At 48.1% G+C, this 26847-nt stretch overlaps 1 protein-coding gene and 1 pseudogene across 4 annotated transcripts; one reads left to right on the top strand and one right to left on the bottom strand.

Moving 5' to 3' along the window:
- Positions 1–11: 11 nt before the first annotated feature.
- On the top strand, positions 12–24284 carry LOC121496224 (TRAF interacting protein). 4 transcript variants are annotated; one of them, XM_041764590.1, is made up of 16 exons: positions 12–1503; positions 8041–8098; positions 8595–8678; positions 10770–10829; positions 11046–11085; positions 11678–11805; positions 13015–13109; positions 13594–13707; positions 14446–14533; positions 15120–15209; positions 15646–15734; positions 20932–21087; positions 22883–22931; positions 23198–23347; positions 23460–23510; positions 23710–24284. In XM_041764590.1, exons 1-16 carry the CDS (start codon positions 1406–1408, stop codon positions 23827–23829), a joined length of 1470 nt encoding a protein of 489 aa, XP_041620524.1. In that variant the 5' UTR covers positions 12–1405; the 3' UTR covers positions 23830–24284. The 4 variants fall into 4 exon arrangements, with proteins under 4 accessions (XP_041620524.1, XP_041620525.1, XP_041620526.1 ...); XM_041764591.1 differs by lacking the exon at positions 10770–10829; XM_041764592.1 differs by lacking the exon at positions 12–1503 and having other exon boundaries at positions 8074–8098; positions 10633–10829.
- LOC121496225 lies at positions 3428–3648 on the bottom strand (annotated as a pseudogene).
- Positions 24285–26847: the final 2563 nt, after the last annotated feature.

The following is a 26847-nucleotide window of genomic DNA, read 5'->3' as shown; positions in this document are numbered from 1 at the left end:
CCATGAGGATTGCTTGGGCTGAGAGTACAGATCATTCTTTACCACTGTGTATTCCTTGATTGTGTTGGTGGGTCCTCTGGACTCCAGAAATCCATGTGGGTGGTGGGTCCTGTCCTGGGCTTCTGCCAAGGAATAACCTCTGGACTGCTATTCTGACAAGTCCTGTTGAATAAGGAGCCCTTGTCTTGACTTAGGCATACAACTGGAAATCACCACGGACCAGCCACCATAGGGAGAGACCTTGCCCATGGCCAAAGTGGGCTTCCTTGGGTTGGGGAAAGGGTGCAGGGTGGGAAGTGCACAAAGGTTCTATGCTGCCCTTTGAGTTGATTCCTCCATCCTGTGAACAACACCTGTGCTTTCCACATAGGCCCAAAGAATTTCACTGTGGGTCTAATTCAGGTGGAATAAATCAGCTTTATATCATGGGGCTCTACAAAAGATTTCTTTTGGGATGAGGGTAGTAACACTGCTAAAAATAGTAAAGCATGAAAACCCCTAGGAAGACTTGTTCCAGTCGACTGGCCCAGGTGAATTCACCAAGTATGCTGCTCTTTCTCAGGGAAGACCCCAAAGATAACTTCTCTGATGTGGGAATCAGAAAAAGGGTTTGCTAGTTGTGAAGCATTTGGGCCTCCAAGACTCTTATCCCACTACAGTCTGGAGCCATGCTGATCCTTCTAGGAACTAAAAGTTAAAGTCAGGGTTCTGGCCCTGCCGCCTTCAAACTGAGGGATCATCATGCCTTGCCTGGATAAAGCCAGAGTAAGCTTGGGGTGTCCTGAGGGATTAGGACCTGTGTCCATCTTTCTAGGATAACTCAGAGCCGAGGGCTGAGAGGGTGGAGCATTCTTTTGGTCTGTGGGAACTACGGGTTTCCGGGCTTCCGGCGAGTGGTTGAGCACTGCCCAGAGCCCAGCGGGCCACACTCCATCGGGACCATCGTCCCATTCCCGTATGGCTTCGGTCTCCTCAACTCTCCCGAAGTGCAGAGAAGACTGCCCTGACAGAACAGGGCTGAGAGCAGAACAGCGCCTCGCACCGGATCTGACTTCGGACCGTAAAGCCGTGCCTTGCCCCAGAAAGGGGCCCGTGGCGCGGCGTAGCTGCTGCGGGTACGTGCTGAACCCTTCCGGGAGCCACAGGAGAGTTACCACTGACAAATCCAGTCTCGCGCTCAGCCCCGGGATTCTCTCCGGCCGTTAAGCCCCGCCCCCTGTGGTTCGTCCAATCCGGACCCAGCCTTCAGGCTCCGCCTCCATGTTTCTTATTACCACTTCCGGTCCGCTCCTGGAAGTTGCTCAGTGGAGCCAAATTTGAAGCCAGCCGGGACGCGGGCGCACGGCCGTGAAGCTGGACCGGCTGAGTTTTCCTTGCCCGCCTGTGCCCTTTTAGGCCCGTCATCATGCCTATCCGTGCGCTGTGCACCATCTGCTCCGACTTCTTCGACCACTCCCGAGATGTGGCCGCCATCCACTGCGGCCACACCTTCCATCTGCAGTGGTGAGTGACCGCAGTGGCGGGGCCAGGCCCTCTGCCTGGTACCGCTACAGGACTGTGGGGTGTCAGGTCTCCGAGTGGAGCCCGGACAGTGATAAAGACGGCACTAGTCGGAGCCCCACGGTCGGTCTCCGACCTGGGCAAAGGCGGATCAGGGCAGGCTTCCCAGAGGAGGTGACAGTTGAACTGAGTCCAGGGAAACAGTTGGTTCAGTGAAAATAAAGTACTAAATTATTAGTACGAATGAAGGTGAAATTTCGCCAAATTAACGAGGCCTTTTATTTCTTCGAGATTACCTGGTAGGCCTCTGACTATCCGATTTGTTGTGGTTTGCTTGATGGTTTGGGATTATTCTACCCAGAGTCATCTCGTTGGCCAGACATCCCAGTGTATTCACTGACACCAAGAAGCCCGAGTTAATATGGAAGGGCAAGGAGGTGCTCTCTGATCAAGCCGTCCTGCTGACCCTTTGAATGTACAGCTGATGAGGAAAGATCCTCGAGCAGCTGTGGACTGCCCCCCCCCCCCTTTAAGATTCTTATTTATTCATTCATGCGAGACACAGAAAGAGAGAGGCAGAGACATAGGCAGAGGGAGAAGCAGGCTCCATGCAGGGAGCCGGACGAGGGACTCAATCCTGGATCCCGGAATCACGTCCTGAGCTGAAGGCAGATGCTCAACCGCTGAGCCACCCAGGTGCCCTGGACGGGCCCCGTTTTAAAAATGAAATATAAGGGATCCCTGGGTGGCGCAGCGGTTTGGCGCCTGCCTTTGGCCCAGGGCGCGATCCTGGAGACCCGGGATCGAATCCCACGTCGGGCTCCCGGTGCATGGAGCCTGCTTCTCCCTCTGCCTGTGTCTCTGCCTCTCTCTCTCTCTCTCTGTGTGTGACTATCATAAATAAATAAAAATTTAAAAAAAATAAAAAAAATAAACAGAGTATTTAAAAAAATGAAATATAATTGACATACCATATTATATTAGTTTCAGGTGCACAACATACTGATTCAACAATTCTATACATTACTCGATGCTTACCACCATAATTGTGGTCACCATACAACAGTATTATTGAGCATATTTCCTATGCTGTAACAAGTCTGGGTTTTTTGCTTGTTTTTTAGTTTAGTTTTTTTTTTTTTTTCAAGGTTTATTTATTTATTTTTATTTTAGAGAGCACAAGCAAGCACGCATGCCTAAGAGAGGGGAAGGGGCAGAGAGAGAATCCAGAGGCAGACTGCCTGCTGAGTGGAGAGCCCATATGGGGGCTCTATCCCAGGACCCTGAGATCATGACCTGAGACGAATCAAGAATCTGCCATTTAACCAACTGAGCCACCCAGACGCCTCTTTATTTTGTGTTTTAGATTCCACATATAACTGAAATCCCTGACTTATGTATCATTTAGCATAATACCCTCTAAGTCTATCCATGTTGTCCCAAATAGCAAGATCTCATTCTTTTTTATGGCCGAGTAATATTCCTATGTGTGCGTGTGTGCATATACATGCTACACTTGCTTCCATATTTGGCTATTGTAAAAGAGCTTTTTTTTTATTGTGGTAATTTTTAAAAAAGATTTTATTTATTTATTCATGAGAGACAGAGAGAGAGAGACAGAGACACAGGCAGATTCCATGCAGGGAGCCTGACGTGGGACTCAATCCTGGGTCTCCAGGATCAGGCCCTGGGCTGAAGGCGGTGCTAAATCGCTGAGCCACCCGGGATGCCCATATTGTGGTAAATTATATATCACATAACAGTTACCATTTTAACCATTTTTGGACTATCACAAAAGTTTACTTATCAAAGAAGTTCAATATGAAAATGTGTATGACTCAATTTTATATCATAATAAAATGGACCCTTTGGAGAGGGACATGTGAAAGCAATTGATTTCTCTGGTGAACACAGTCATTGTTTATACTCATTCCAAGGCTTCTAATATGATTATGCTATTCTTTAATGTTATCACCATTCTATATTGTTCTGTTGCCCACTAGTTGTCATCTGCACACATTTATCTGTCACAAGATTCTTAAAAGGGTCAAATCCAAGCGGTATTCCTCGAACATATCTGCCACCATTTAATTTCAATGATAACTTCTTGTCCATAATTTTTTTTTTTAACTTGGGATGGTGAGCTTTGCTCAGTTGGTTACTTGGTGAGCTTAATGATGGCCTTCCATTTTTAACTATTTTTAAGTGTACAACTCACTGGCATTAAGTACATTCACAAAGCTATATAATCATACCCAATATCTATTTCCAGAACCTTTCCATCATTCTAAACAGAAACACTGTACCAACTAAACAACTCTCCATTACCCCCGCCCTGTTGCCCGGAAAATGTCTATTTTTACCCTCTGTCTCCTTGAATTTTCCTATTCTGGGTACCTTGTATAAGTGGAATCAGACAATATTTGTTCTTTTGAGTTTTGCTTACTTCACTAAACATAACGTTTTCAAGATTCATCCATGTAGCATGTTATCAGAATTTCATTCCTTTTATGATTAAAATTCAGTTGTATGGAAATGCATTTTGTTTATCTCTTCATCTGTTAATGGACCTTGGGTTGTTTCCATATTTTTGCTACTATGCGTAATGCTACTATGAATGGATTTAGAAGTATCTGTACAAGTCCCTGCTTTCATTCCTTTTGGATTATGCCCAGAGGTGAAATGGCTGGATGAATATGGTGATTCTGTGTTTAATTTTTTGAAAAAGTGCTTCACTGCTTTCCATATCAACTTCACCATTTTACATTCCCACCAGCAATGCGCAAGGATCCAATTTCTCCACATCCTTGTCAACATTTGTTATTTTTGGTTCTTGTTGTTTTTTTTATAATAGTTACCTAATGGGTGTCTTTTTTTTTTTTTTTAATGTTAGCATTTACAGCTATCAACTTCCCTCTTAGCATGCTTTCTTTGTATTCCGTAAGTCTTGGTATGTGGTGTTTTCATTTTCACTCATCTCAAGGTATTCTCTAATTTCCTTTGTGATTTCTTCTTTGACCCATCAGTTAAGTGTGGATTGTTTAATTTACATGTATTTGTGAATTTTCCAGTTTTTTTTTTCTGTTACTGGTTTTCAGTTTTGTTCCATTGTGATCAGAAAAGATACTTTGTATGATTTTAATCTTTTAAAATTTATTTTTTTAAAGATTTTGTTTATTTATTCATGAGCGATACAGAGAGAGAGAGAGAGGCAGAGACATAGGCAGAGAGAGAAGCAGACTCCATGCAGGGAGCCCAATGCAGAACTCTAAACCAGGACCACAGGATCACGCCCTGGGCTGAAGGCAGGCACCCAACCACTGAGCCACCCAGGCATCCCTTTTTAAATTTACTAATACTTGTTTTGTGGCCCAACCTATGGTCTATTCTGGAGAATGTTCCATGTGCACTTGAGAAAAATGTGTATTCTGCTGTGATTAGATAGAGTATTTGTGTCTTAGATCTAGTTCTTTTATGTTAAGCCCTCTGTTTCCTTATTGATTACCTGTCTGATTGTTCTATCCATTATTAAAAGTGTAGGGTAGGGGCAGCCCCGGTGGCACAGCGGTTTAGCGCCGCCTGCAGCCCGGGGCATGATCCTCTCTGTATGGTGCCTGCTTCTCCCTCTGCCTGTGTCTCTGCCTCTCTCTCTCTTGGTCTCTATGAATAAATAAATAAAATCTTTTAAAAAAAAATGTAGGGTATTGACATCTCCAACTTTTATTGTAGAATTATTTCTCTCTTTAATTCTTTCCAGTTTTCTTCCATATATTTTTGGGCTCTGTTGTTAGGTACATGTATGTTTGTAATTGTTATTTCTTCTTGTTGGATTACACCTTTTATCAATATTAAAGTCCTTTGTTTTTTGTGACCTTTTTTGACTTGAAGCCTATTTTGTCTAACAGTAATATAGGCACATCAACTCTCTTTTTGTTACCATTTTTTACTTATCCTGCTTGAGATTCACTATGGTTCTTTTTTTTTTTTTTTTTTTAAGATTTTATTTCTTGATTCATTAGAGACACAGAGAGAGGCAGAGACCTAGGCAAAGGGAGGATACGCAAGCTCCATGTAGGAGCCCGATGCGGGACTCGATCCTGGAACTCCAAGATTACGACCTGAGCCAAAAGCAGACGCTCAACCACTTGAGCCACCCACGTATCCCCTCACTACGGTTCTTTTACTTATGGAATGGTTTCTTTAATTAGTTTTGGAAAATCCATCAGCCATTATCTTTTCATGTATTGTCTCTATTCCATTATCTCTTTTCTTTTCATATTAGTTTCTCATTTCTGTTATAATAAATTACTACTAACTTGTGGTATAGTTTTGTTTTTTTTTAAGATTTTATTTATTTCTATGACACAGAGAAAGAGTGCACTCACGTGAGCAGGTGAGCAGGGGGTGCAACAGAAGGAGTGGGAGAAACAGGCTCTCCACTGAGCAGAGAACCCAATGTAGTGCTTGATCCTAGGGTCCTGGGATCATGACCAGAGTGAAAGGTGGATGCTTAACCTATTGAGCCACCCAGGCACCCCTAACTTGGTGGTTTAAAACAACACAAATTTATTATCTTGTAGTTCCAGAAATCCAAAACGGTTTTACGGGGTTGTAGTCAATCTTAGTAAGTGGGGATATGCCTTTCTTGGCTCATGACCCGATTCTCCATCTTCAAATCTCTCTGTATGACTCTGACACTCCTACTTCACTTATGGATCCTTGTGATTACATGGGGGTACACTTGAATAATTTCCCCATCTCAAGATCCTTAATCACATCTGCAAAATTACTACTGTCGTATAAGGTAAAATATTCACAGGTTTGAGAAATTAGGACATAGACTTCTTGGGGAAAGTGCATAATTCCACCTAATACTTCCTTTTTGAAACTCCTCATTATATGTGAGCTAGACCTTCTCATAATATCTTCTATATTTTTTATCTTCTCTTATTTTTCTTTTTAATTCTCAGTGTTTTCTCTGATCTATCTTTTCATTTTACTCATTCTTTGACCGTGCCTAAACTGCCATTAAACTTGTCCATCAAGGGGCACTTGGGTGGCTCAGTGGTTGGGCATCTGCCTTTGGCTCAGGGTGTGATCCCAGGGTCCTGGGATCAAGTCCATATCGGAGTCCCCTCAGGGAACCTGCTTCTCCCTCCGTGTCTCTGCCTCTTTCTCTGTTTCTCTCATGAATAAATAAATAAAATCTTAAACAAACAAAAAACCCAAAACATTGTCCACTGAATTCTTAATTTTGGCCATTTTTTATTTTAGAATTTGTTTGGTTCTTATTAAATTCTACTATGTCACCCTTTGTTCTGTAGTTCTCTGCTGATATATTTTTTCTTTTTTAAAATAAACTCTACCTCCAACACGGGGCTCAAACTCACAACCCTGAGATCAAGAGTCACACACTCTACTGATACTTTCAGTCTTGATTTTTATTTCCTTAGCATAATGTGTAATGCTGTATCTGACAATTCTCATAACTAAAGTCTTTGTGCACATGTTCTGATTTGTACTTGTAATGCTTTTTTCCTTGTGTGACTATTTAGTTTTTTAAAAAAAACTAAAACATTTACTTCATGTAAATGGAGTCACACGTAATATACCTTTTATGTATCTGGCTTCTCTTCCTCAATGTTATGTGTATGTGACTTATCCATAGTATTGTTCATAGCTGTAGACTTGTTCATTCTTACTGCCGTATAGTATTCCAGCTTTGAATTTATCTTGCCTATAATATATGGAAAATTATTTATAGAAAAAAATCGAGACCTGGGATGATGGTATCATCTTCCAGATGTTACCAGAAACAGATGGACTCTTTCTCCTGATCCCTGATGGGAGAGTCTATTAGTAGGAGACTAATTAAAATTTAAGGCTTGAGGGATGCCTGGGTGGCTCAGAGGTTAAGTATCTGCCTTTGGCTCAGGGCGAGATCCTGGAGTCCTGGGATTGAGTCTCACATTGAGCTTCCTGCATGGAGCCTGCTTCTCCCTCTGCCTATGTCTCTGCCTCTCTCTCTCTCTCTGTGTCTTTCATGAATAAATAATCTTTTAAAAAATAAAATAAAATTTAAGGCTTGAGGTTTTGTTGGACCACTCAGATAAATGTTACGAAGCTGGACTGTATTTTGCTTTTACGACTACTTGCATTTACTTCTAGTTTACTCTTATTCTGAAAGTGTAGCCCTTTGGAGTCCCTGCTTAAAGTAGGGGTGTTATTAGAATCCCTATCTTTGAGGGACCCTGGGTTCTGGCTGCTGCTCTCTAGTCAAAGCCTAGGATGTTGACAAAAGAGCAGCTCAGGGGTGGGGGGTGCTACACCAACAGGGCCAAAAAAAGGGCCAACTGGTCAGAATGCTTGTACCAGTGAGGCCTTGTGGGATGTGCAGTACCACCTGTGGTACTGCCCTCCTATGTGGTCAGGCACTGGATCAAGGAAGAAGTCAGATGCTGTTGTGGGGGTTGCTACCTGGCCTATATGTCTCTAGCCAAGCAAGGACTCACTAGTCTGCTTATCTGCTTCTCATTCCAGCCTCATTCAGTGGTTTGAGACAGCACCAAGTCGGACCTGCCCACAGTGCCGAATCCAGGTGAGGGCAGTGGGGTGAAAACACCTCAGCTGAAGACATCTTTTCCTTGTCAGGGAGTAGGAATAAGGAAAGATCTCTGAAACTGAACCGTCATGGTTTGAGGCTGATTAAGCCTTGTGCTTTTGAGTGGCTCAGGAGGCTCACTTATGCCCAAGAGTAACTGGCAGAGGGACTTGTTGGGTGGGCTGGTCTTCACCTAGGTAAATTTGTCCTCCTTCCTTGCCTTTCCCCATCCTCAATGCCCAGTATCTAGAGTTGGGATATCTTTTGAACAGTTACCACACGGGTCTGTGACATGACTTTAGTAACCACCAAACCAGTGGCACCAGCTGGGGCTACCTATAGGGTTACAGAACTCATCTCATTCCAAGGGATGTGCTGTGAAAAGCTAGGCCTGATAACAGGCCTGGTCACATGGTAGGCTGCATGTACATCCCTGTCCTCCTTACACATGACCCAGCTATACAGTCATACTCTATCTTGTCCTTCCATCTAGGTTGGCAGAAGAACCATTATCAATAAACTCTTCTTTGACCTCGCCCAAGAGGAGGAGAATGTCTTAGATGCAGAATTCTTAAAGGTACCTGGGATTTATGTCATTCTACTGAACTCCAAGCCCTCTGAGAATTTACTTTCTGCTCCCACCCAGGGTGGGTATGTAGACGGTGAAGATGGTATCTGGAGGGAGATTTGTAGAGGTTTCAAGGCAGAGGGGAGTAGAGCAGAGGAAAAGTGATGACAAGACTTGGTCATTGGAGAAATACACTGTTAGGGAAGAAAGGAGCCATGTGACTATGAGCCTTCTCCCTTGGGATTTCAAAGCAATTCTCACCAAAGACCCGAGTGTCTCTCCCGAGATTCTTTAACCTTGCAGAGGTTCTATGGCCATCTTTCCCAGCCCACTATGCTGCTTGGACAATTAGAGACAGATTAGAAATTCTTCTAGTCCTCTGCCAGGGAAGATGTGTAGACCCACTATTCACAAATCTGGTTGTGCCTCAAAACTGTGAGGAAGCTTGGTATATATGCAGATGCCTGGGTCTTTCCCAGACCAGGAATAGAGGGTAGAACCCTTGGAATCAGGATGTAAGCTGGGGTAGAAACCCAGGGGAGAATGCGTGGATTCCCTTCTACACTTCTTCCCTTCAAGTCCAATATTTAACTTCCTTTGTGCACCAGGGGGCTGGATTGGCCACAGCTGCTGCTTCTTTTTTTTTTTTTTTTTTTAAGATTTATTTATTTATTTATTCAGAGAGAGCGAAAGAGAGGCAGAGACACAGGCAGAGAGAGAAGCAGGCTCCATGCAAAGAGCCTGACATGGGACTCCATCCCAGGTCTCCAGGATCACCCCCCCGGGCCGCAGGCGGCGCTAAACCGCTGCGCCACCGGGGCTGCTCTGACCACAGCTTCTTGAGCAAGTGGGGTTGGGGTTTTTAGTGCACCTGGACTCTGAGCATCTGGGCATCTGTCAGCCCAGGGTTCATTTGGCCTTGGCCCCAGGGTGTGGTGATGTCCTTGGAACCATACTGCTTCAAGAACGAAGAGCTTTTCTGTTTAAAGCCAACATGTTCATCGTCATGGTAACTGCTCCTGGTTTTAAGCTGTGTCCTCCCTGTGATAAAGACAACAAAGGCAGCTCGTTTCTTTCTGGCTTTCAAACCCAGATCTAGGAGACAGAGAGGCAACATCTTGAGTAATTTGGAGAAAGGGCTTGCAGGCACCTTGCTTGGGTGTAGGAGCCAGGGAACCTGGGGAGCTTTGGGTTGGTGTCAGTTTTCTGGTAGCCCATGTATGCCCTTCTCTACCCATCACTTGCATTTGAGGATGTTCTGCCTACACTAAACAGCCCAGCCAACAAAAGTCCTGGGTGGGGATTTTGACAGCAGGGTGCTTATCCATCTACTGAGACTGGGCTTTAGTACTGGTCACATGTGAAATTCTGAGTCTTGTATTGACCTGGAAAGGGTGACCTGGAGGAAGATTTGCCTGGATTCCACCCAGCTACCACCATGAACCCTTGGCCAAGGCTTTCAGTTCTGCAGTGCCTGTTTTCCTGCTTATGGAAAGCCTCTTTTGCCCATGGGCGTGTTGGACTCCTGAATGGGAACTGGGCTCAGTTCAGCCCTAGCCTCTAGGTGGCAGTGGCTCTGTAATTTATGCACGGGCTTTGAGAGGTTCATTTGACCCTCATGATAGTATGGTTAGAGCCCCACATGAGGTTTCATCCAAAGACACAAAGTTGTCCCCATTTACCTACCTTATTAGGGTTGGAAGATTTGTGGTGCAAAAAGGCAGCTTAGAGCTTGGAGAGAAGTAGACTGTGAAGTAAGCAGGACCCGGGGTGAAAGGAAGGAGTGGTGACCCAAGGTCCTTGGTCATCCCAACTCTGTGTCCCCAGTGAGTGCAGCTGAAGCCAGGAGAAGTTAAGGGCCAGCACAGGGCCACGGAAGTGATGGAAGCCTCTGCTGTGAGACTGACCACACAGGTCCAACTTTACTTCTCTTGCCCTTGTTCTGCCTCTTTCCCTGTTGCAGGGTCTTGTACTTGAGATTTTTTTCCTCCATCTCACCTACTTTTAAAAAAAGCATAGAGAAAGCAAGGCATGTCTCTTCACTGTTGGCTTTGGTTGGCCGTGACATATAGCAGGGTCTGTGCCTCCCTGGACCTACAGGCCTCATTGTCCCCTCATGGGTCTTCCTGCAAGCCTTACAGGATTCTGTGTGGAAGCCAGGTATGATCCCTTTCTGCTTCTTTTTTTTTTTTAAGATTTTATTTATTTATTCATGAGGGACACAGGCAGAGGGAGAAGCAGGCTCCATGCAGGGAGCCCGACGCGGGACTCGATCCCGGGTCTCCAGGATCAAGCCCTGGGCTGAAGGTGGCACTAAACCGCTGAGCCACCAGGGCTGCCCCCTTTCTGCTTCTTATTGTGGATATTGCCTTGTAGAATGAACTGGATAATACCAGAGCCCAGCTTTCCCTGAAAGGTGAGTTAGTAAGAGACAAGGGGCCCTGGGAAGCCCCTGACCTAGGTGCTTGGGGGAGAGGCCCTGGGAGGAATGCCTTCAACCTTCTGGTGGAGCTAGGGGCTCTCCCTGCTTTGTATATCCAAGAGTTTTGCCAGGTCTTGTGATTGGCAGGAAAGGAGGGAGAGGGAGGTGCCCCAAGCTCTCCATCTATGCTGATGAGCTTCTTCTCTGAGGCTTCCTGCCCAGGACTGAAGCTGGGAGGGGGTTACCTAATGAGACAGAGTATTTCTAGGAGAGGGTTTGGCTACTGAGTTGGCAGGAAATCTGCTTGAGTTCTAAGACAATGAATTAACTAGACCCATAGGAGTGGGGAGCAGTGAAATCTTTACTCAAGTAGTTCTAAGCAGCAGAAAGAGAGTCTCATCCCCTGAATGAAGAAACTCTGGCTTAGCTTCCCTGGTTTAGTGGGTGCCAGAGAGAAGCAGGCCTTCCAACTTGCTGATCTGAACTTGTTTCTTACCTGGCTCTAGGGTGGGGTGCTAGAACCCAAGGGCTCAGGTTCTTATGCTGATGGGTGAATGGGCCTTTCACCTTCCTGCCCCTGCTCCAGAGAAGGAGAAAAAGGACAGCCAAGCCATCATCGACACGCTGCGTGATACGCTGGAAGAGCGCAATGCCACTGTGGAATCTCTGCAGAGTGCCTTAGACAAGGCTGAAATGCTATGCTCCACCCTCAAGGTGGGTCACCAGGTCTTGTGGGCAAAAGTTGGTTGGGCTTATCTTCTGGCTCTGCCTTCGTCATTACCTTAGATTGTACGATTATAAGATGGAGGCAAACCCCTTCTTCCTGAGGCCTCTCATATCATACTCTTTAAGCCTGTAAGCAAAGGACTGTATTGGCTGCACTTAAGGATTTTGTATTAGGTAGTCTGAAGAGGTGAGGCCTTCCCAGTGCTTCTTGGAGGGGCAGCTCAGCTAAGACCTCAGTGAGACTGGACCTTGTTTCCAAAAGTGGTTTGTACTCCACGGATGAAGCCAGACTGAAGAACCTTCCATTAGCACTCTAGTCCTTGGCTGGGCTGCTCTCTGGAGCCAGATCAAACAGCATCCCAAGGAGGAGCAGGGGGCCTTTGAAGTCAGCTGTGCTAAGCTGACCGGGCAGATCAAAGCCTGCAAAGCAAGCAGCTCTAGACCCAGATGAATTTTGTATCAGCCTGGGTTGGTGAGCCTCTTGCTCTCTAAGGGGCAGGAGGTGATTGATCTGTACCCACAATTGATATTCTGGCCTCGTAAGAAGGAGCGGTGCTTGCTGGATGCCATTTAAAAAGGAAAGGAAGCCATCTTTGTGAATACAGAGCCCCAGGGTGTTCATTGTCTCTGTTCCTGCATGGTGCTGGGCTGGATCACGTGGCCTGGCCAGTGGGAGGGAAGGAGTGAATCAGTACCTGGTTGCAGAGCAGGAGTCTTTGATGGCATTCCCAGGTCAGAGATGGAGTGCTTTTGTGCTAAGGGCACCCTGGCCAGCTGCTCTGGTTGAGCTCTCCTATCCTGATTGGTAACTGTCCATGGGTCTAGGTGGTGGGTAATGATAGCTGGATTTGTGTTTCTTCAGCTTCCCATACAATATGCACCATGAGCCCTTAGCCACAGGACCTTGGCAGCCCACAGTGGGCCTCTAGATAGTGCCAGTGGGATGTGCCTGTGGTAAGACATATCTCAGGAGGAAGCAAGCAGGGAGATGAGGAAGCAGTTGGCGTAGGGCCCCATAGCAGAAAAAGCACAAGACAGAGTGGGGCCCAGGAGCCTGCCTCCCTGGAGGCTGGGGATGCATGGTTATTAGCATTTGGAAAAGCAGACAATTCTAGAGTAGAGTTCTCAGGATGACTTTAGCCATGGTCCCTAGGATCCTCTAAGCAACAGGTATGCATGGGTGTGTTTGCTCTTCAGAAGCAGATGAAGTACTTGGAGCAGCAGCAGGATGAGACCAAACAAGTGCAGGAGGAGATGCGCCGACTCAGAAGCAAGATGAAAACCATGGAGCGGTGAGCTTGGAGCAGGGGACTGCTCTCTGCCTTTGCTTCTATGGCCCCCAGGTGGCCCAGCTCCTAGGACTGCAGTAGGGGTTGGGTCACTTTTGTGGCTCAGATCTCCATAGGCCACATGGGGCTCAGGCTAGCAGGGTGTGGGTCCAGGTCTCCTTGCTTGGCTTCCATGGGGGATGTTGCCTCACTCCTACCTGTTCCTGTTGCCTGTGGCCCAGTGACCTGGCAGGTCTTTTGCTCCAGAAACCTTTCTTTAAGGACCCCTGACCTTGAAGACCTATCAGCATCCATTCTTCCCCAGCAGCATCCCTGCAGCTGTGTTTAGCTCTGCTGTGGGGCCTTTCTTTGGGTAGACCTGCCTGCTAAAGCATGCTGGCAGGCCAGGCTGTCACCATAGCAACAGCAGCAAAGGAAAGCAGAGCTGCACTGGGTACCTACCCATCAGCCTCCGGATTTTAAATGCCGTGGGCTGGGTGTTTTTCAGGATTGAGCTCCTACTCCAGAGCCAGAGGCCCGAAGTGGAGGAGATGATCCGAGACATGGGTGTGGGACAGTCAGCGGTGGAGCAGCTGGCTGTGTACTGCGTGTCCCTCAAGAAGTGTGTACTCTGGCCCCTCTGGCCCAGTCCAGGAGCTAAGCCATGGCACCCTCTGTCTGCTGCTCATCTCTTATAAAGCAGAGCAGGCAGCGTGAAGGGGCGAGCTCGGGAGCTATGGTGCCTCAGGTTGAACCCCGACCCCACCTCTCACCATGTGGCCAGGAGCCAGTTTCTTAGCTTCTGACCCACAACTTCCTGAATGGAGATAGTAATAACTTTCCTCATAGGGTTATTGAGAGAACAGGTGTGAATATAAGTTATTTCTAAGAAGGTTGGCACCACTTTCTGACCTATAAGCCCATGATGATGAATGGAGCCCGTTTCTCATCAACACTTACCGACTCTGCCTGACCTGCATCAGAAATTTGGCTCAGATTCTCTACTATTGTGGATGTGAGGTTGGGGTAAGGAGGCCACTTGGCTGAGAGACACGGAGGATCCCAGATGTCTTCTGTGAGGGCCACGTGGTTTAGGGGGCCTCCCTGTGAGCCTTTAGTGAGGGCAGGGCTTCCTGCATACCCTCTCAAATCACCAGTGCCTGTGGAACAGGCAGGGAATAGAGACTCCCAGCTCTCCTTGCAGGACCCACTGTGGCACCATCCTGTTGGGCTCAGGTGTCAGAAATGGAATGAGAACTGGCTGAGGGGACAACCTAGGCTCTGCGTGTGTTTGGTGCTCTCATGCAGTGTGACCACTGGGTGTCCCATTCTGACATCTCTTTTCCTGGCCCCCTCATAGAGAGTATGAGAACCTTAAAGAGGCACGGAAGGCCTCAGGGGAGCTGGCTGACAGACTGAAGAAGGACTTGTTTTCTTCCAAAAACAAGGTAACAGTGGGGGCAGAAGGGGAGGGAGAGGTGGCTTCCTTTTGTCCTGCTCATTCCTGACTCCCGAGCAAAGCCATGGGGCCTGATGTGCAACAGACTCCATGGGGCTGTTGGGTGATTCAGAGAGACTGCTTACTGGGCCTTGGCTCTGGCTTTGTGGCTTGTCCACTTAGGGTAGCAGGTCATGCAGGTATCCCCCTCCCCACAGTGTGTGCACGCTTACACTGCCTTCTATTCTTCCTGGCTCCTGGGTAACTCTCAACTGGCTGAAGAGCACAAGTCCCAAATGTGACAATGTCCAAGGCCTGTTTTTGTATCAGGCCCAGAGTAGGAGGAACATACTTGGAATCCAGTTCAGTCAGCACAGCTGTTTTATTTCTGGGCCTGGTGCATCCATGGGCTGTCAGACATAGAACTCAGCCCTAGTTCCTAGGCAGCTCCAGATGGGCATTGACAGGCCCCACAAAGCCAGGGCCTCCCCATGTGTCCTCAGACTCTTCTGGACACTGGGTTCCCATGAACATGCACTGAGTAGAGCACGTGGCCACCTGCTGGCTTGTCCTTTACTGCCCATACTTTCTTATAGTTGCAGACAGTCTACTCTGAACTAGATCAGACCAAGTTGGAGCTGAAGTCAGCCCAGAAGGATTTACAGAGTGCTGACAAAGAAATCATGGTAAGGGACATCCCTGGCTAGACAGGAATGAGGGGTAGTTTGTGTGTCCTCCAAGAGCCTAGGAGCCTCTGCCCCAGTCTGTGTTGGTGGTTCTGGGTTCCCTGCATCCTCCTGAGCCAGAGTGGGTCAGGATGTATACCTTGACTCTGATTTGGAGCCTGGACCTCCTCAGTAGGGGATAGGCAGCACCATGGGTCTTCTACAATCTGTCCTGTACCAATATCCCTAGGGATAGAACCTCATCAAAGGAGAGGCTTCACCAGAGAGGGGTTCTGAGGCTGGGTGATCCTGGCCTACTGAGCTTGATGTTGGGGGTTTAGGCCTTGCTCTGTTCCCAGTGGGCTTGCCTGTCGTGCATGTTGTTCCCGCCCTTGGCAGTCTCTCTGGACTTGCTGCCCCAGCCTTTCTTTCACACTCTTCTCTTTCCTTCCCCAAGAGCCTGAGAAAAAAGCTAACGATGCTACAGGAAACCCTGAACCTGCCACCAGTGGACAGTGAGACTGTCAACCGCCTGGTTTTAGAGAGGTTTGTTGACCTTCTGGGGTGGTGCGAGGGTCATAACCTAGAAGAACTACTCTTGAGGGTTTTCCCTACTCTTGACTTTGGTTGGGTGAATGGTCCATGTGGGCCTGAAGGCTGTGGGCCTCCTGCCCTGGGACATAGCCAAGATTTAGTTGGAAAACAACTTTGAGGTAAGGTCTGGGCTCTGACAAGGAAAGGCCAAGGTAGGCCAGAGAGGACCTCGGGATAGGCACGGAAGGGGCAGGAGCATTGACTGTCTGCAGGCATCCTGTTTCTGCATTTCTTATCAAATGCATCTGTGTGCCCCAGATTCTGAAACAAACATGAAACCAGTCACCAAAATAATTCCCCACTTGTCTTAGGACTGTGTGCATTAAAACTGCCAGCAGAGGGAGCCAAGAGGTAGAGGGATGAGTGTCCCTACCCCGACTGGCTGCACATTCCTCTTGAGGGTTTCACAGAAGCCACGCCCACTGGCTAAGAGCATCTCAGGGCTGTCCTGCCTAGCTGTCCAGCTGAGGGCCCTGACAGAAAGCACATAACCCAGTGGTCCAGGCTTTTATTTGAGCCATTTTTCAGTGTCCTTTGGAAAATCATTATGCTTCTTCTTCCCGACATCCAATCAGTTGGTGGAATCTATCCATCTAACCTCTGCGGTGCCTCCTGATTCTATCCCTTGCCACCACCTCCCCATGAGGCTTGTGACCCATCCTCTCAGCCCTCCTGCCTGCCCAGCTTATCAGCCTTTGGGGCTTCACGTCATTCCTCCCCTCACCAAACACTCTAGACCTCTTGGCACTGTGTCTGAGACATTCCCAGAGCCAGCCCATGAACGGTAGTCGATCTTTAGGCCTTGGCCAAATCATACTGTTTGACACAGCAGAATATACCTTGCCTTCCTGCTTCTGTGCCTTTCTGTATGTCAGCTCCTGTGAACACCAAAGGGTCAGTTGCCCTGCAGAGCCTTACCTACCCTCCTCAGCAGGAGTAAGTGCACCCTCCTCTGCACAGGTGATATTTATTTAGATACTGTGTCAGATGCCATGGGCCATAGAGGTGCTCTAGAGTCTTACCAGAGCCTGGGCCACCTAATATGTAGACTGGGAGCTGCATCTTGATCTGTGTTCCTTACCACTGGCTTCCTTACACATACATTCTTTTCCCCACATCATAGTACCTGGTCAGCATCTGCACAGGGGAATGAGTGCCAACAAGCCAGTTTCCTCTCATCCTCATTGTACCTTTAGTTCCTCAACTCTCTCCTTTCTTACCTTATACCCTCCAGTGTCTTTTTATGGAGCCAGAGCTCCCTGCCCACCTCAGTTTGGGTTGGACTGAGAAACGGCTGTGGAAATGTGATGAGCATGTGATTCTCTGTGAGGTCCAGTGTGTTGCTGATTTTGACAAAGTAGATTCCATGTCTGGTCCTTCTTCCCCACTCCACCCTCAGAGCCCATTAGCCATGCTGGCCTGGAAGCCCCAGGTAGCACAAGGGCTCTGTCAGGAGCTTGGCTTATAGGAAGCTGAGAGTCTCAAAGACCATCTCATGTGGTCAGACATTTAGAACTGGAGCTGCCTCAAGACCAGAAGTAGAAATTATTTTCCTAGGCTACCACTCAAGGCTGATTTCTACAAGCTCCAAGGTGCTTCCCACTCCGTGCACCTCAGGGTATTTCTACACACTTGCACTCTGTGTCTGGCCTCCACAGTGAGGGATGTCTCTAGGCTGCCAGGGACTTCGCATACCTGCTTTTGCTTACTTTCTTTACCACTTCTCACCGGAGTAAAGCCTAGACTTCTATAACAGGTTCTTACTGAGGGCGTGCTGCATGTCGGGCCCTCTCAGTCCTCTTGGAGCTTATTATGTTCCAGGGGGTAGACAAACTACAGGGTTAGATGGCCAAGCCCTAAACGACCCCAGCCACACACCATGGCGCCAAATTCCATGACAAGGGAAGTCAGGCTTGTGCCATTTGTATTTAGAGACTTGAGTGAGGGGTGAGCCCTGGCTCTCAGGGCTGGGGCACACCAGGGCATGGTGGAGGGTAGGGTGTTATGAGGTTTGTTGACCCTTGAGGGTGGTAGATAGTGGCAGAGGACTTGCTGGATGATGGCCGAAGTAGATAATGGCCAAATAACAGACATTACAAAAATGCTGCCATGAGTGCTCCTGGCTGCTGCTTTATGCTGGGAGCCAGAGACAGAAGCAAAGCAACCAGCATGGCATTGGTTTTTTTGTTTTTTTTTTTTAAGATTTTATTTATTTATTTATTCATGAGAGATACAGAGAGAGAGAGAGGCAGAGACACAGGCAGAGGGAGAAGCAGGCTCCACGCAGGGAGCCCGACATGGGACTCGATCCTGGGTCCCCAGAGTCACGCCCTGGGCTGAAGGCGGCGCTAAACCGCTGAGCCACCCAGGCTTCCCATGGCATTGGTTTTGAGGTAGCTTTGTGCAACCTTTGTTTTCACTTGCATGCAAGAAGGGGCAGGCCCAGGGACCTGACCAGGGAAAGGAAGAGATAGTCCAAGCTTCCCACATTGCTTATTGTTGCAGGTAGTTCCTTTCCTCCAATCTGCGTGCCCTACTGGGCTGCTGGCTGGAGACTAATACCCTCATAGTGCATCCTTCTGTCCTTGAGCTGTGGGAGCAAGGCTTTGGGCAGCCCTGATGGAAAGGTCCCTAAGGAAAGGAAATAGAGGATGTTCTTGGGGCTGCACTGCCACTCCCCAGAGTTCTCTGACCACAGGAGCTAGGGAGCCCCACCAGGATCCAGGATCTCCAGGATCACGCCCTGGGCCAAAGGCAGGCGCTAAACCGCTGCACCACCCAGAGATCCCAGATTTTTATTTATTGATTGATGAGAGACACAGAGAGAAAGAGGCAGAGACACAGGCAGAGGGAGAAGCAGGCTCCATGCAGGGAGCCTGACGTGGGACTCGATCCCGGGTCTCCAGGATCACGCCCCTAGCTGAAGGTGGCACTAAACCTCTGAGCCACCAGAGCTGCCCTTAAGATTTATTTATTCATGAGAGACACAGAGAGAGAGGCAGAGACATAGACAGAGGGAGAAGCAGGCTCCCCACAGGGAGTCCTATGTGGGACTTGATCCCTGAGCTCCAGATCATGCCCTGAGCCAAAGACAGATGCCCAACAGCTGAGCCACCCAAGTGCCCCTCCTTCCTTTATAAAGCTGAATTATCATTCATACAGGGAATATAAAAAATAGTGAAAGGGATTAAAGGGGAAAGGAGAGAAAATGAGTGGGAAATATCAGAGAGGGTAACAGAACATGAGAAACTCCTAACTCTGGGAAACGAACAAGGGGTGGTGGAAGGGGAGGTGGGCAGGGGAACAGGGTGACTGGGTGATAGGCATTGAGGGGGGCACTCGATGGGATGAGCACTGGGTGTTATACTATGTGTTGGCAAATCGAACTCCAATAAAAAATATACAAAAACAAATAAATAAAGCTGAATTATATTCTATTGTATGTATATACCACATTTTAAAAAAGATTTTATTTATTTATTCATGAGAAACACAGAGAGAGGCAAAGACAGGCAGAGGGAGAAGCAGACTCCATGCAGGGAGCCTGATGTTGGTCTCGATCCTGGGTCTCCAGGATCACGCCCTGGGCTGAAGGTGGCTCTAAACTGCTGGGCCACCAGAGCTGCCCCTATATATCACATTTTGCTTGTACATTTGCTGGTGGATGGACATTTGGGTTGCTTCCACCTTTAAACTATTGTGATTATGTGGCTATGGACGTGGCTGTGCAAATAATCTCTTTAAGATCCTGCTTTCATTTCTGGATATATAACCAGAAGTGGAACGGCTGGATCATATGGTAATTCTATTTTTGATTTTTTGAGGAACTGCTGTACTATTTTGTACGGCGGATGTACCATTTTACATTCCCACCGATAGTGCACAAGGATTGCAATTTTTTTTTTTTTTGGTAAGGTTTTATTTTTAAGTAATCTCCACATCCAATTGGGGCTGAAACTCATGATCCCAAGATCAAGAGTCTCCTGCTCCACCCGGTGGGCCATCTGGGCATCCTAGGGTTCCAATTTTACCACATCCTCACTAACACTTGTTATTTTCTGTTTGTTTGGGTCTTTGTTGTTGTTTATAGCAGCCATCCTCATTGGTATGAAGTAGTAGCTCATGGAAATCTTGATTTGAATCATCCTAATGACTAGTATCATTGAGCATCTTTTTGTGGGCTTACTGGCCATCAGTAGATCTGTGCCCAGTTATGAACTGGGTTGTTTGTTTTCCATTATTGAGCTTCAGTTCTGTCTATATTTTGGATTTTAGTCTTTTATGGAGAGGTGATTTGCAAATAGTTTCTCCCATTCTGTGGATCACCTTTTTACTCTGTAGACAGTGTCTTTTTATTTATTTATTTATTTATTTATTTATTTATTTATTTGAGAGAGAGTGTGTGTGTATGGGGGCAGCAGGGAGAAGAATAAGCAGACTCTACACTGAGCCTAGAGCCTGATGGAGGGCTCAATCCCATGACCCCAAGATCATGATCTGAGCCAAAACCAAAAGTCAGATGCTCAGCTGACTGAGCCATCCAGGTGCCCTGACAGTGTCTTTTGATGCACACAATTTTAAATTTTTTTGAAGCCCAACTAGTCTGTTTTTTCTTTTATCACCTGTTATACACAGAGTTTCATATTACTTTTTAAATGTAACATATGAGCCTTTCCATTAAGTTTACACTCTGGAAACACTATTTTAATTTCTGCATCATATTCAAGCTGTGAAAGTGTCAGCCCCCTAGGGGAGTCATTTGACCATTTCCAATATTGTGCCATTTGCCATTCATGCCAGTCTGTGGTCACATCTCTGACTGGCTCCTTGCTCTGCGTTCTGAGAAATGAAGCTGTTTTGTCAAAAGGCAGTAGTAGCCTTTTGTTTGTATGCTTAGGTTTTGTGTGTGTTTTGCTTGCTTGCTTGCTTCCTTCCATGTTTTGAAGACTTTCACTGGTCCCGTGACTGTGTGAAGCACTAAGCCGAGTGATTTTTTTTTTCTGTAGAGAGTCAGACTTCTTTGCAGGGTGGCCCTGAGCCACCTGTGAGTTCCAGACCCCTGGAACCAAGCCATCTCTGACGCTTCAGGGCTATTGTCCTTCTGGACTGCCACGGTGGTCTAGAGTAACCAGGCCATCTCTGCCTATAGCCCAGCCCCTTTGGAGATGCTGAGCCTGAAGCTTCGCCGACCAGCCTTCGGTGATGACATTGACCTCAATGCCACCTTTGATGTTGACACCCCTCCAGCCCAATCTTCCAGCATCCAGCATGGCCATGCCAAGAAGTTCTGCCAAGAGAGAGCACAGTAAGTGGTAGTCCCTGTCCCTGTTCACATCCTCAGGGGAGGATGACCAAGAGATCTCTGCAGGCCCTGCCCTTGTCACTCCAAGTGGCTGACAGGGCAGTGAGGGTCAGCTGGGGTTGGCCCTGACTTTGGGTCTGACCACCTCTTCTTCCCACTCTTGAATACTCTGCACAAAGCCTTTTTCTTGCTTGTTTCAATTACCACTCTCACCCTTCAAGCAAAGGTGTTGTGATGTGAGTTGGAGAGAACAGGGGTTCCAGTAGGGGCAGATCTAGGTTGGTGATGGGGGGTGGTGTGTGCTGTCTATACCTTGAATGCCTGTCTACCAGTGTCCTGCCCCAGGGACTCTGAACGTCCTCTTCCATCGTGCACCTCTTGGGCTCATGCATAAGGACCATCTCAAATCATTGAGCCCAGTTCCCCACCACCAAGGGGGTCTCCCACAGGGCCAGGCTTAAGAAGCTAGGAGGCGCTGTAGTGGGATGGGTGGGGCTTGCTCCAGGGGCCCAGTAGACTGGGAATGGGGAAATTGTCTGCTTGGGCAGGCAGATTAAATATGGTTCATCAGGGAGACAAGAACTCCTCCTGTACATACATGTAGGTAAATGCTGCTTGGGTAACGGGGTCAAGGGTTGAACAGGTTTCCTCTTAATCAAGAGTTTGGACATGAGAGAAAGAAATTGAGGTGTTTGGCAGTAAAGGTAGAAGAACCCTGGGGAGAAGACAGCAGGCTCTCCACCTCTCCCTGCCCTCAGGGCTGGAGGCACCTGTGTCATACAAGGCAGGCCAGGTAGCGGTGGAAAACAAACCTTGGGCATATGGGCTGTGGTCAAGGGATCTATGAGTGCCTGCTGCAGGCCCTGGCTTCTTCATGTTATCTCTTTAGCTGTAGAGAGTGAGACAATCTTTATCATCTTTAGGGCCTTTGAGGGAATGTGAGGGAGCCCAGGATGCTTCCACCTTGAATCAGCCTCCCCAGGGTCAAGCTTGCAACAAGTGGAGAACCTTCCCATGGTTATCATGTAGCCTCACTACAAGCTATGGGCGCAGGGGAGGAGGTGTCCAAAGCTGACGGGCCCAATCTTGCCCTTGTCCTCATGGTTTTGAGAAGCCACAGGGTCAGCTTTAGGTTACCATCCTTCTACCCAACTGGGAAAATACCGGGAGAGGGTATTCAGCTGCTAGTATACCCAGGAATGGGATAGAAACACTGTGTCTAGTTCTAGAGCTGGGAGTGAAAGGCCAGGGCTTTGGGCCATGATCAATTCTGCCCCAGACCCTGCCTGCACAGATTATCTAGAAAGATGGCCTAGCCCTGTGTTGTGAGAGCACTTTATGAGCTATCTACTGAGGGTCTTATGGAGGTAGTGGCCCCACTCTGGGCAGATGGTGCTAAGTCTGAGCTCACGAGGTGCCTTCTGCCTGTATGGGACATGACTGATTTTTTTTCCTGTGGGTGGTGAATCAGCTAGACCTCCAGCCTCACATAAAGCCCAAGACACTGTGAGGTATCTGAGGCGTTGGGGCTAAGGGCCCCATTGGAATGGGCTCAGCTCCAAGCTAAGAGCCGCAAGATTGGAAAGTTGCCCAATTTCCCCTGCCTCCTCCACTCTGGCAGCTGTCCAGCTGTTCCCAAACCTGCACTTGGGATGGGGCTTACTGAGATGCCTTGCCCAGCACACAACCTTTACAGAAGCCACGCCACATGCTGGCTCCCCAAGGGCCATGTGCTGAGTCTGGCTTGCCTGGCCCCGTGCCTTGCTCACCTGCTTGCCTTCATGTCTCATTCTCGCAGCTCTCCCATTCAGGACATCCCCAAGAAGATGCCTAAAGGCCCCAAGCAGGTAAGAATTCAGGCAGCCACCATCCTTTGCCAGGACTCTGTGTGAAGCTGGGCTTCTGAGAGGGCAAGGTCTTGCCAGAGGCCTCTCACTCCTGGCCTGGGACTAAAACACTTTGGAGCCACCCTGGAAACTCTACTCATTATCCTTCCAGCCTCTGGATGAGGGGTGGGACATCAGAGGTTCTGGCCCTGCTCCACCACCACTACCCGCCCCCTCCTTTCCTGCCATCGGGCTCCTCAAGTCTGGCTTTGGGGTCTCCCCTCCAGGAGTCCCAGCTCTCACTGGGCGGCCAGCACTGTGTGGGAGAGCCAGATGAGGAGCTAGCTAGTGCCTTTCCTGTCTTTATCCGGAATGCTATCCTAAAACAGAAACAGCCCAAGAAGGCCAAGATAGAGCCCTGCCGCAGCACAGATGCAGTGAGTATGGCTTCCCACAGGGGCAAGTGCCAGCCCTCTCTGGGGTGGGGGTGGAGGTGCAGGGAAGAGCCAGCCCCCTGGCCTATCCACTTACTTCTTCCTTCTACTTTAGGTGAGGACAGGCTTCGATGGGCTTGGAGGTCGGACGAAATTCATCCAACCTGTATCCTTGTTCTGTGACATTGGGCTGAGTTAAGCTACCCACACCATCTCTCACCTGTACCCCCAGCCCCCAGCCTGGCAGTGGCTGTAGCCTCAGGTGTGCAGAGCCGGACCTCGTTCAGTATAGCAGAGCTGCCCACCCCTCAAGTCTAAGCCTTTGCTGTCTCCTCTTTAAGCGTCTTCCTTGACTTCTTCCTCAGACTGACACAACTATGATCCGCCCACTGCCTGTGAAACCCAAACCCAAGACTAAGCAGAGAGTTGGGGCGAAGACAGTGCTCCCTCCCTCGCAGGCCAAGCTGGACACCTTTCTGTGGTAGTGAGAACAGTGAGCCAGATCAATATCCAGATACATGCCTCTAACCTATAGGTCAGGCCTGGCTCAGCAGGGGGCTTGGAGGGCATGGCCTATCTTCCAAGACAGCCCCAAGGGCAAGTGTAAACAAAAAGGAGAGGGTGAGACCCAAAGACTGTGCTTTCCTGCACTTACCCTGCCCACCCCCACCATACTGGGTCTGCTATACCAGGCCTACACGTGACTGCCGATGTGAGACCAGCAGGACTTCTTCCTTGTCAAAGTTTCCTACTTATAGCCAGATATGGCTGCGTGCTTCTGGTTCTCCAGACTAAGGTCTTTTGTTGACTGTGTGAACCAAAGTGCTTGGGGCTTCTTGGGTAGTTTCAGCTTGCCCAAGCTTGTGCCTGCTTCTGACTTGCTGCTGGGCATGGCCAGAGCTGAGCAGGATGGGGAATGAGGGGATGGTGGTGGGGAGAGGATGAGGAGGGAAAGATTTCTATGTAAAATAAAAAAGACTCTTTTCTTTCTGGCTCTGGGAGTATATATATATTTGCACCAACATTTAGGAAAACATTTGGCATAATTTTCTAAAGTGAGACCTTCACCTGGGCTCAGACTCAGAAGTCCTACCCTTAGGCATGTGCCCCCTCATAGGGCACAAGGGGACTCCAGCAGGAATGAGATCACTGCAGTTTTGTCCACAGTCTCTAACATGGGCACAGCCCAAATGGCATGGTCTGGAAAGCAAATGGGTAAACAGGTATAGCCATACCTGTTTGGGAATTCAGAGCAAGCAAAAATCAGTGACCTTTGAGTCTTAACTTCAAGAGCAATTTCCCTAGAAGACTTTCCTTCATGACCTGTAGCTTGGGTGAGGTCTGCTGCACTTTCCTTTCTCACTACTGCATGGGGGTACATCTGTCTCTGCAGGGCCCAGTGTGGACCTGGCACAGAGAATGAAAGTGAGTGCCCTCATGCTTCAGGTTGAACATGCCCAGCTGTGCTGGAGGAGCATCATGGAAAGAAAGTAATGCTTTGGGTTATGGGAGTTGGACCCCTCCTCTGCTACCTTGAACCAAGGAGGTTTGGTGTGGAGAAGTGTAGCATCAAGTTGAGGGTGTAGTCAGGGGCTGAGCTGGCTAATAGTGCTCCCTGCCAGCAAAGTGATCTTAGGCAATTTAGCCTCTCTGTGTCTCAGACTCTTTTTTTTTTTTTTTTTTTTTAAATTCATGAGAGAGACACACTCTCGAGAGAGAGAGGCAGAGACACAGGCAGAGGAAGAATCAGGTTCCGTGAAGGAAGCCCAATGCAGGACTCCATCCCAGGTCTCCAAGATCACGCCCTGGGCTGAAAGTGGCGCTAGACCGATGAGCCACCAGGGCTGCCCTGTCTCAGGTTCCTTAAAGCGGGGACAATAGGATTAACCTCCCAGTTGTAGGAACCTGATGAATCAGCATTACAGGTTAAGAATTTATGACACCTAGGCAGCCCAGGTGGCTCAGCGGTTTAGCGCTGCCTTCAGCCCAGGGTGTGATCCTGGAGACCCGGGATCAAGTCCCATGTCAGGCTCCCTGCATGGAGCCTGCTCCTCCCTCTGCCTGTGTCTCTGCCTCTCTCTTTGTCTGTCATGAATAAATAAATAAAATCTTTAAAAAAAAAAAACAAACTTATGACACCTAAAGAAATAAGTCAGGCTCAAAAGATAAATATTGTATGATTCCACTTAAATGAAGTATCGAGAATGGGTAAATTCATAGAGAAGTGGAATAGAATAGAGGTTGCCAGGGCCTAGAGTGAGGAGAAAACAAGGACTTTTTGCTTAATGGTTAGAGAATTTCTGTCTGGGGTGATTTGTTTTCTCGCTACATAAATCGTTTCCCTCCCCCCCCCCTTTTTTTTTTTCTTTAATTTATGACAGTCACACACAGAGAGAGAGAGAGAGAGAGGCAGAGACACAGGCAGAAGGAGAAGCAGGCTCCATGCACCGGGAGCCCGATGTGGGATTCGATCCCGGGTCTCCAGAATCGCGCCCTGGGCCAAAGGTAGGCGCCAAACCGCTGCGCCACCCAGGGATCCCGATCGTTTTCCCCCTTTTAAAAGAATTCCAGTATAGTTGGGGTGCCTGAGTAGCTCAGTCAGTTAAGTGTCCAACTATTGATCTCAGCCCAGGTCTTAATCTCAGGGTTGTGAGTTCAGGCCCCACTTCAGGCTCTAGGCTAGGCATGGAGCCTACTTAAAAAAAAAAAAAATTCAGGATCACCTGGGTGGCTCAGGGGCACCTGGGTGGCTCAATAGTTGAGCATCTGCCTTTAGCTCAGAGCATGATCCCAGGGTCCTGGGATCAAGTCCCGCATAGGGGTCCCCACTTTACTATGTTTCTGCCTCCCTCTCTGTGTCTCTCATGAATATATAAATAAAATCTTTAGGGCAGCCCCGGTGGCTCAATAGTTTAGCGCTGCCTTTGGTCCGGGGCGTGATCCTGGAGACCCGGGATCGGGTCCCACGTCGGGCTATCTGCATGGAGCCTACTTCTTCCTCTGCCTGTGTCTCTGCCTCTCTCTTTTTATGTCTCTCATGGATAAATAAATAAAATCTTTAAAAATAAATAAATAAAATATTTTTAAAATTCCAGGATATTTAACATACAGTGTCATATTAGTCTCAGCTATACAATGTAGTGATTCAATACTTGCATGCATTTCTCAGTGTTCATCACAATAGGATGCCCTTTTTTTAAAAGCTTTTTCTTTATCTTTTTGAGAGGCAGAGATAGAGCTCAAGCAGTGGGGAGAGGGAGAATTGGGCTTCCTGCGTGGGACTTGATCCCAGAAACCTGGGATCACGACCTGAGCCAAAGGCAGCTGCTTTACTGACTGAGCCACTCAGGCACCCTAATTAGGGTACTCCTGATCCTCTTCACCTATTTCACCCACCTCCCCTCTGCCTGGGGTGATTTTAAAGTTTTAGAACTAGGTAGTGGTAATGGTTACAAGTAGCCAAACTATGGAAAGAGCCCAATGTCCAACAACTAATAAATGGA

Source organism: Vulpes lagopus, chromosome 7, assembly GCF_018345385.1.
Source record: "Vulpes lagopus strain Blue_001 chromosome 7, ASM1834538v1, whole genome shotgun sequence".
Lineage (NCBI taxonomy): Eukaryota > Metazoa > Chordata > Mammalia > Carnivora > Canidae > Vulpes > Vulpes lagopus.
This window is presented reverse-complemented; position numbering and strand designations above follow the sequence as displayed.